Source organism: Formica exsecta, unplaced genomic scaffold (assembly GCF_003651465.1).
Source record: "Formica exsecta isolate Colony F162 unplaced genomic scaffold, ASM365146v1 scaffold198, whole genome shotgun sequence".
NCBI classification, from domain to species: domain Eukaryota; kingdom Metazoa; phylum Arthropoda; class Insecta; order Hymenoptera; family Formicidae; genus Formica; species Formica exsecta.
This window is the reverse complement of record NW_021849277.1, coordinates 35,430-46,224: the sequence shown is the minus strand read 5'-3', so window position 1 is coordinate 46,224 and position 10,795 is coordinate 35,430. Positions and strand designations below refer to the sequence as shown.

Sequence of the window (10,795 nt, the reverse complement as noted above, 5' to 3'; positions counted from 1 at the left end):
ATGTGGCCCCCTCCGAACCCTACAACTTTTGTTTGAAACATTTTTTTCGATAAAGCTTACTTTCCGAAATATTTTACAGTTTCAAGTTAAAAAACTCATCCTCTATATATATTATGGATTTTTCCTTAATAAAATGTAAACTTTTTATTATTATATAGGAATAAATATATTACATAGAAATAACAAGGAGTCTATTTCCTGGAAAAAATATGGAAAACATTGGAATCTCGGGGATTTCTTTTGTATCTGGAAAAATCAGAGAATTCTCATAGAATTTTATCGGGACTTAGGAAATTTTTTCAAAAATTTTGTCTGATAATAATCCAAGTTGTCAATTATGTGTGTTAAAATATATTATAAATATATATTTATCTCTGTTTATATATTCAATGTCTTTAAAAAATATTGAATATGCAGTACATATACTTTATTGTAATTTTTAGTGATAAAATGAAAATGTTATGCAAATGAAAAATGTTTATCTTATGAAAACTATTCAGTTTTTCTAGTATATTTACAAATCTAGCACTTGAAACTTAAGTGCCTTTGTGTTTTTCTTTTGTATGAGGAAAAAAGCATTAGAAAAGGTTCATAATAAAAAAAAACAACTTATTTTAAGTTGTACCAAAAAATCTTTAAAAAATTCTCTTTCTCTGGAATTTGAACAAAAATATTTAGAAGATCAAAGAATTTTCAGGAAATGTTTTTACAAGATTTTAGTAGACACCCTGAAAAAATCATAAATTATAAGTTCTAAATAAGGAGACAAAAAAAAAGATTAATTTATAGTTATTATCTTTAGCTTGCAATGATTACTAATATTAATAATCCATAATTCTTTCTATTTAGATTACACAAGCTCCCGTAGTATTGGTATCATTATTCGCAACATCAGACCATAGTATTGTCGTGCAAGACGTGAAACCGATAGCTGACGAGAATTGTCGATTGTTAGGTGTGCATTCGCCATATATCGTTATTCTGAACTCTGAAAAGAGTTTGGATAGAAACAGTAAGATTGTGCAGCTGTTAATGAGAGACTTTGAAGAATTGGGAGATTGCGATTCTATCACGAAAAAGGCAGTGATGGATTTCAGTTATCATATTAGTGTGGCAAATATGGAAGAGGCTTTTAAAGCCATTAAATCCATAAAAAACGAAGCTGTTTGGAAGAGCTTAGCTAAAATGTGCGTGAAAACAAAGCAATTAAACATGGCTCTTCTCTGTCTGGGTCACATGAAGCAAGCTAATGCTGCACGGGCTCTACGTGAAACGATACAAAATGATACTTTGAATTTAGAAGCACAAGTAGGAATACTAGCTGTTGAACTTGGTCTTTATGTAAGTCATTAAGTGTAGGGGAGACAACCCCCTACGGGGCTGGTAGGCCAGTTTTTCAATATTTGATTTTTAATGAAATACATGAAAGAAATATCATTGTAGCATAAATATTATCGTAGCGTAAATATTATTGCCTTCGGTAAGATGTATATTTGGCTATCGGATTAAATTCTTAAAGTTAGCTTAATTTGATGATAATTAATATATTTAAATATTTTTCTTATACTTTCCATGCTGATCAACCAACCCCATTATCGGTGTTGGTTGACTTACAAAGGGGCAAGTTGACGATAGGGAATTAATTGAGAATATGTTATTTGCAGCTTAACTCAGCAGTAATAAAATAGCACAATATCAGAGAAGTTGTTTTATTATAAAGTATTAAGGCTCCTGAGTAGTCGCTGCGGCTATATTAGAATGATGACGTCAGAAGCGAGAATTGACACGCTGAGAATTCTTACGTGCCATTTTTAAATAAAAAGATATTTTAAAGAAACAAGACCACATATCGCTTTAGTACAGTTGTAAAATTGTCCGAAAACTAAGCTTTTCCTTTGACAATTAATAAATAACCGTAAAATGAGGGTCAAAGTAAGCCTAGTCATGCGGGAAAACATGTGGTTTGACAACTGTCGAAAGAAGTGGAAAATGTTCTTTCTACATAGTACTTTCCTTGCTAAGTTTAGTTTTCGGACAATTTTATAAGTTTCACAAATACATCACAGCACTAGCATAAAGCGAATAATTACGAAATGGCATGCAAGAATAATTTGGGCTGTCAAGACGTCACTTTTCACGCCTCATAGTTCATCGATTTGCATCGTGTGGCGCTGAATAAGAATTTCTGACATCTGGGTAATATGCGGATAACTTGTAGTTAACATGTGTAACATATATATATACTCCGTCCAGAGAGAGAATGACCTCGGTCTGCGCATATACAGGCAAAGTGGGGAGAACATAGCGAGGTACTCAATACCGTATACGTAGTGGGTGGAGACCTGCACGAAACAGACGAGTTTTCGTCCGACCCGACGTCATTCTCTCATTGGAGTATAGTATATATCTTTTATATATCTTTGTATATATCTTTTATATAGTGTAGTCTATTAGAAGTACTCTATTAGAAAAATACTTGAGCAAAGGAAGGGCGCAACGCTCAGCCATTTCCAAGAAAATTTGATTTAAACAATATGGCTTTTCTTATATCCGACTCCGTTATTCTGATTAGCGAGAAGGCGGCATAGCTCGGGCATTAAGCGCGTGGCTATCACGCATCAGACCTGGGTTCAATTCTTGTCCCTGGCACTCTTTTTCTCATTCTTTTTTTTATACTAGAACAACACAGACGCGCGCTGCGCGCGCGTTTTTACTTATGGACATTTTCCAATTTCTTTAACTTTCCTTTCCTAACTTTAACTTTTTCTTTCAACAAATTGTCAAACTGTCAAAATTCTCATGATTTGACAGCTGCAAATAACACGAATGAAGCAAGTCGCAGCGCACAAGCGAGACAATCAATCAGCATCGCGGAAAAGAGGCAACAATACACTTCGAGACTTTCGAGTATCGACATAACATGCCTTTTTTAGATAGGGACAATCTACCAACGAATATTTTTTTTTTCAATTTGCATTTTTGAAAGGAAATTTTCTTTTAATTTACTCACGAAACTGGGCATAATTTTTATTCAATTTACAATCTTATTATTTTATACATTCTACCCGATATAAAATGAAGCAAATAAAACGCCACTATCTGAACATAGTTATAATTTAATACAAAATTACAAATAAATGCGAAAAAATGTGCCAAACTTTTATTCATCCTCGTTATCACTATCATCAACATTTTCTGCAGATCGGCTACAACTTCGGATGATACTTGCCGTAGAAGCACGTGAAACAAATTATCTCACACCATGCGCATTTTATAAAGGATACATCCCGACACGCACAATGCTTTTTCAAAAAGCTTGTTGGAGGAAAGCAGAGGACGTTTACATTTGTAAAAATCGATCTTTCCTCTATCAATTTCGCACCAAACCAAGCATACTTTAGCATGGGAAATAGACGCTCAATTAGTGGTGAACTAATGAATGTATTTTTGACATCTTCGCGCGATGCTTCGTGTTTTTACGACAGGTATCATCCAAACAGTTGTAACTGATCTGTAGAGAGTGTTGATGATAGTGATAACGAGGATGAATAAAAGTTTTGGCACATTTGTTTGTAATTTTGTATTAAATGATAACTATGTTGAAATAGTGGCGTTTTATTTGCTTCATTTTATATCGGGTAGAATGCATAAAATAATAAGATTGTAAGTTGAACAAAAATTATGGCCAGTTTCGTGAGTAAATTAAAAAAAAATCATCTTTCAAAAGTGCAAATTAAAAAAAAAATTGTTAGTTAAATTAACTTTATTTTGCATGAATAAATATTGGTTGCTAGATTGTATAAAAAAAGAATGAGAAAAAGAGTGGCAGGGACAAGAATTGAACCCGGGTTGGATGCGTGATAGCCATGCGCTTAGTGCCTGAACTATATAGCCTTTTCACTAATCCATCTAACGGAGCCAGATATAAGGAAAGCCATATTGTTTAAATTATTTTCTTGGAAATGGCTGAACATTGTGCCCTATCCCTTTGCTTAAGTACCCTTCTAATAGAGTACTATATAAAAGCCTCTTTCAATTCGGTGATCCCAAGATCGCGCCCTCCCTTGTTAGTCTCAGGAGCGTGCACATCATAAATAATAGCACAATACTCTAACACAATGCTGGGATTTACTTACAACTTTCGGCCGGATTTCTTGACTCACACCTACTGCTTCCCTCTTACTGCTCGGGTCTTAGCAACGCAGCGCCGGACGCTCGTAACTAAGGAGCGCGTCACTTAGTCTCAGGAACGTGCGTATCAATGTAATAAATAGCGCAATACTCTAATAGCAAAAGTTCTCACTAAAATTTTCGTAATTATTCAGAATCACGGCTTCACCTGCAAATGGGCTGCAAATTTTTTTACGGAATTTTTATGTTTAGAAAAAAATATAAATAACCATTTTTAGTTGGGGGAGGCCCAAAAAAAAGTTATAGACCAAAAAAGGGTAATGCGGTGATGCGTTGCTAAGGAGCGGTAAGCTAAGGAGGGGAACAGTGAGCAGTAGGCGTGAGTTAAGAAATCCAGCCGAAAGCCGAGAGTTACAAATAAATTCCATTTCACTTATATGGTAAGTTGTTGGACAGGGTTCTTATTCCTACCGCAGCATCTTTATTCCCATGTCGCCACCGTCAACTCAGAATTTCACGGTGACTACTCAGGAGCCTTAATTATTTCTGATGACATAAGTCAAATTTTAAAATTAAATGTCAATTATATGAATGAGCTAAACAATATTTTAGCAAATGAAAGATAAATCCGCGTTTATAATAAAAAAATAAAATAATCTTCCTTTTAAATAGTAATATTACATTCTCCCTTATAACAAATAAGTCATTATATCGTAATATCTCAAAGATAGTTAGTCAACAAGCCCCGAATGGTTATTTTTATTTCAAACCTTTACTTAACTTTTAAATATTTATGGATCCAAGCAGAAATGGTCCCAATCGCTTGTCTAATAAACAAACTCTAAAATAGTGCTATGACACTTATTTTTTTGTAGCTACATAAAACGTGAAAACAAAAAATCTCTGAAAAAAAATATTTACTTACATAGTCAATTTTTCGATATACTTTTATTACTTTGTAATGACATGTGACCGTAGCGTTGCATCTGGCGTAATTGAAGAAGGAGAAATGCTTGCTTCTACAGTGAATTTTAGCGCAATCGGTCTCGCATCCGTGCAAAGTTATTGATGATTAATTTATCTATCCCTATAGGCAACCAGCCCCGGTCTCCCCTACATTTAAATATGTTTTTAATTAAAGTTGCAAATTTACTCAAAATATGTATGGTCTCTAAACCACAGACTGATGCTGAACATTTGTTTCGAGAAGCAAAACGTCTGGATCTGCTAGGACAATTATTCGAAGCGCGGAACAAATTCAAGGAAGCAATTGAATTAGCCAGCAATGAAAATAAGATTTGCGAAAAGACAAGCTATTACAATTACGCTCGTACACTGGAGCAGCAAGGTAAAATAGCGGAAGCTATCGATATGTATACGAAAGCTGATTGCCATCGATTTGAAATACCCAGAATGCTTTTGATGAGACCTCGAGAGCTCCTCACATATCTCAATAATTCCGAAGAATTGTAAGTGATGTGATTAATATTAATATTAACAAAGGAAATTGGGCAAATTAAGAGCCGAGCGCGGTTACATTTGCGCAAATATTCAAATTATTTATTCCGGTAAATTTCGTACGTTTCGGTCCTGGTATCGGACTATCTTCAGCGAATGGTGTTAATTAAAGTGTGCGCATATCTCGAGTCACGGCCTACAGTTTCCTTTGTTTGTTCTTCGAGAGAGCCTTTATTTTATATTATTAATATTAATATTAACTAGAAAAAAATTATTTATAATAGAGTTACATTAATACTGTCGCGTAGGGAAATTAAAAATTGGCATGCCCAATACATCGAGTCGACTGGCGATATGGAGACCGCTTTGCATCTTTACGAGCAGGCAAAAGATACTTTGTCAATGACAAGACTACTTTGTTATTTCAAAAGAGAGGACGAAGCATGCGAACTAGTAACTAAAACAGGTCATGCCGCATCAGCGTATCATCTTGCTGCGCATTACGAATCGAAGAATAATGTGACACAAGCGATCCATTTTTATACAGTCGCTAAAGCTTATACGAATGCGATTCGACTATGCAAGGTGAAATATTTAATATTACACTATAGAAGTTTTATATGTCGTTAAATGTCGCTTAATGTCGTATTTTACCGTTTTTTTTACCGTTTAAATGTTCAACTTTCCATCCTTCTATCTTCTGAATGAATGAGCGAGAGGGGGAGGGAGAGGGAGGGAGGGAGAGAGAGAGAACGAAAGAGAGCCACGAATTTTTTTGATTTTTATTTTACAGCCGACATATAAGGCCGTAAAAGAAGTTGGAATTTTTTGTAACAATTTCACCTTAGCCCTCTGCTCTTATTCTTGTCCTTGGCTAGTCTTTTATGATATAATTTCTGAAAGAGGAACAATTCCGCGCATGGCTTATATGTTGCTAGTAGTTTCCGATCATGCGACATTTAAAGCAATATTAACTAGAAAAATTCACTTTTATATGCTTTATTCAACTTATTTTGATTTGCTTAAAAAGGTGTTTTCAAGTTTTATATATTATCTGCACAGGAGCATGATATGCTGGAAGAACTATGGCCTCTGGCCATATTAGCGACACGGCATTCGCAGATAGACGTTGCCAAGTTTTATGAGGATAACAATCAACCAGATCGTGCAGTGCTATTGTATCATAAAGCTAATCTCTTGCATAAAGCTTTAGATATTGCGTTTAAAACGCAACAATATAGCGCGTTGCAGCTAATTATCATGGATGTAAATGCGGATTCCGATCCAGCATTGATTCGCAAATGCGCCGATTATTTCATGCAAAATGACCAAATCGACAAAGCGGTAGATTTACTCGCAACTGGCAAAGACTACATGGCAGCTTTAGAGCTGATCCAACAACATAACGTCGTGTTAACCGAAGAGCTCGCGGAAAAACTAACAGTTGAAAAAAGAAATGACGACGATGTGGAATATGAACGTTTGAGAATCTCTACACTTGAGAAAATAGCGGAGATCGGTTTCGATCAAGGAAACTATCACCTTGCGACCAAAAAATTCACACAAGCTGGGAACAAGCTGCGCGCTATGAAAGCATTGCTCAAGTCTGGCGATACCGAAAAGATCTGTTTCTTTGCGCAAGTCTCGAGAAATAGCGAGATCTACATTATGGCGGGCAATTATCTGCAATCTCTAGATTGGCAGAATCAACCGGAGATTCTGAAAAACATTATCAGTTTCTATTCCAAAGGCAAAGCAATGGATCTATTAGCAAATTTTTATGTGGCATGTGCACAGGTAGAAATCGATGAATTTCAGAATTATGAGAAAGCGCTGGATGCATTGAATCAAGCTAGTAGGTGTTTAATTAAGGTAATGGCACCGCGTGATCCGGATGTTCACAAACGAGCGATGGAATTAGTCAACAATAGAATGTCAACGATTAAACGCTATTTGGATATTAAAAGGTAAACTCAAAATCCTAATACTAAATGTATTAGTGCAAATTGGTTCAAATTCGATCAGTGACTTTGTAGCGTAAAAATTCGTGAGAAATTAAATAATAAAAAATAAAATAAGATAGAATAAAAATTAAATGTAAATTAAATTCATTAAAAAATGTAAATAAAAATAAACATTTTAATATATGCTGGTAAGCATAGATATTCATGTGGTGATACAATATTTATAATATTGTAAATAATGGAGTGAAAAACAGACAATTGAAAGATTCAATTGAACAAATAATTCAGAAACTACATTATCGTTGAAACTGCATTATCAAGAAACAAATTTCAGACAATAATTTTGGGGTTTTAAAGAAAACATATGATAGTACAATGGGTTTGGCTTTTGGATGACCGTAGCATGGTATTTTCAAGATCAGCTGGACTTTTGAAAATGGAAACCTCCATTTTTTTGTATATTCTTATAGATGGTGAGTTGAGGCGTTTTCAAAATGTCTTAAGAACTATATAATCAATTTTAATCGTTCTAGTCTCGAATTTCATAAATACCAAGATTTTTTAACTCTATATCAAGATAATTCTTCTAAGTTCGAAGATTTAATTAAATCGGGATTAACTGAAAATAAAAATGAAATGCAAAATATAACATTGTGTAATTTAATTTATTATATGCATAAAACGTTGACCATTTATATGTAAATAGTCTATTCTAATAATAAAAGTGGCGGGGGAGAGGGAGAGAGAGGGAGAAAGGGAGAAATTATTGTTATTGCTTATATAGTTCGCATTAAAAGTGATTAGCGTTTTTCATGAAATGTTATGCCATTAGAACGCGCGAACACAAATGTTATGTGAACATGAGGCGTCGAATTTGAATTTTACGAGAAATTGCGATCAATATATGGGAATATATACAGAAAATAAGATTATGGTACTACATCTCATAGTAAACGAAAATCCAACAAAGAAAGGAAAACAAAACAAAAAATACCTATATGATTCAAATGTTGTTTTTTAACAATTATTTGTCGGGCTGAGGATGTATGTAAATGCCCTACACAGATACGACAGTGCCGCTGCCACGGAAGAGATGGCTTTAAGGCGGTAGGAAGCACGAACCAAGCATCCATCTCTTCCGTGGCAGCGGCACTGTCGTATTTGTGTAGGGCATTTACACACTTCCTCAGTCTGACAAATAATTGTTAGAAAACAACATTTGCGGATCTGAAAAAATATGCGAGGTACGAGTGGCTGAATCGGGAATCGAACCCGAGTCTTTCGCTTTCCGGGCAACTCTTACCACTGAGCTATTCAGACCTCACACCTTATGCCACTTTTAACACAGTTTTATACGACTCCAGAACGATGTTGAAGAAGAATCGAGTAAGATTAAAATATTCTGCTCTGTCATTTGCAACATTGTGGATATTATATTGTCATACAGAAATATTGTGCTTATCGGTTTATATTAATCTATAAGTCTTATTCTTATTTAAATAATGGAAGTTCTTTCCACATTTTATTCCTACACATTGTATTAATAGCGTTTTAATTATGAGATATACAAATATCTAAATTATCTTTTTTGTATATTCAAGTATTTTTTTTTACTTGTTATGCAGATTATTTGAGAGGGGCGAGACGGAGACAGCAATGCAACAGATTCGATATTTACTAGATTCCCAAGGGCCCAGTCTGGAACAGTCGGTGCGTCGCGGCGATTTATTCGCGACAATTACACAGCATTATGCCAATATAGGGGACACTGAGAAAGCTAAGGCTACCATCGAAGACTTGAAACGCTTGGTACCAGGAATTAATTTGAGTTATTACTTTAACATAAATCTTCTTGAACTATTGGGATACAAAATGACAGTGGAACAGCAGGACGGTTCCGATAAGGATGATGGAATTGAAGAGCTCTTAGGAGAATAAAGCTTCATTAAAAAATTGATTTTAAATTAAAAAATTAATAAATAGGGGTAATTGCCAGTTGAGTATGCTCTTTCAAAGGCGTCCTCAACGTTCACACATGCAATGATTTAGACATGTCTCTGTGTCTGCTACTTCCATAAAAGATAAAGAATAATTAAATTATAAATACGAGTGTATCTCATGGAAGTAGCAGACACAGAGACATGTCTAAATCATTGCATGTGTGAACGTTGAGGACGCCTTTGAAAGAGCATACTCAACTGGCAATTACTTCTAAACAAGTGAGGATTGCATCGGGATCTGCCGAATACGAGTCGAATGCTCACTCGCTATATAGCTTAGTAAGTCACATTAAGAATGTACTGGTGCTAACATTCTAACATTGACAATACCCTGAAAATTTAATAAATTGTTTCTATTTATTATATCTGAACACGTATAAAACGTGTAAAATCTGACTGATTCCCAAACCGGTTCATGAGTAATTCAACTTTTAATTTTGCATGAGTTCTTATGGACTAACAGCATATTTCCACTTATATAAACGAAATTATAAGGAAGCACCATTGTCAATATTCTGAAATTTTCCCAGTCAGCAAAGTCTGTTCGGACAGATTTTACCAAACGTCTGCTACAAATTTTTGTCAGCAGAAAAACTGCAGATTGTATACAAAGTCTGTTATATCAGATAATGATAGCAGAATGTCAGCAAAAATATTACAGAACTTGCTGACATAATTTGACAGCAGATCAGTAGCAGAAACCGAGCAGGATTTGCACAGAATTATCATAGCAGATTGGCAGCAGAAACCAAGCAGGATCTGCGCAATGCAGTTTGATGCCAGATTGGCGGCAGAAACCGCGCAAGATTTGCGCGCGCGCAATCTGACGACAAATTGGCAGCAGAAATCGAGCAGAATATGCAGCTTTTAGCTATTTATATAATTTATTGAAATAGTATATTTTATTCGCTTACCGCTATGCGGCGCACTATACAAGCATACAAGAATAAGAGTATACAAAGTGAATACACTTTGTATACTCGTATTCAAATTCTTGTCATGAACATATATAAAGCCTGCAAAATGGGGCTAATAATATATGTAATTATTTCCATCAGTTTAATTTCTGATACGATTTCCGTACAGGGGAATTCAGATATTGAACTGATTTTTGGGAAATTGGACAGATAAATGTCCGTCAATTTCTGTCCGAATAAGTAAAAATATTTCGTTATTATCTACTTAAGATATAAAAAAATTACCTTCTATTGTATATAAAAATAAAATCTTTAATTTTATAAA

At 34.6% G+C, this 10,795-nt stretch overlaps 1 protein-coding gene across 2 annotated transcripts in view; it reads left to right on the top strand.

The window, feature by feature from the left end:
* LOC115234219 (intraflagellar transport protein 140 homolog) overlaps positions 1–10,744 on the top strand; it is a 35,528-nt gene extending 24,784 nt beyond the window's left edge. Inside the window, exons 8-12 of one of the 2 annotated variants that reach the window (XM_029805060.1) lie at positions 850–1,341; positions 5,314–5,600; positions 5,898–6,174; positions 6,652–7,556; positions 9,179–10,744. In XM_029805060.1, the coding sequence (XP_029660920.1) occupies positions 850–1,341; positions 5,314–5,600; positions 5,898–6,174; positions 6,652–7,556; positions 9,179–9,491 (2,274 nt within the window). In that variant the 3' untranslated portion in view covers positions 9,492–10,744. Of the gene's footprint in view, positions 1–849; positions 1,342–5,313; positions 5,601–5,873; positions 6,175–6,651; positions 7,557–9,178 lie in introns of both variants that reach the window. The other variant, XM_029805059.1, reaches the window with a different exon arrangement.
* Positions 10,745–10,795: the final 51 nt, after the last annotated feature.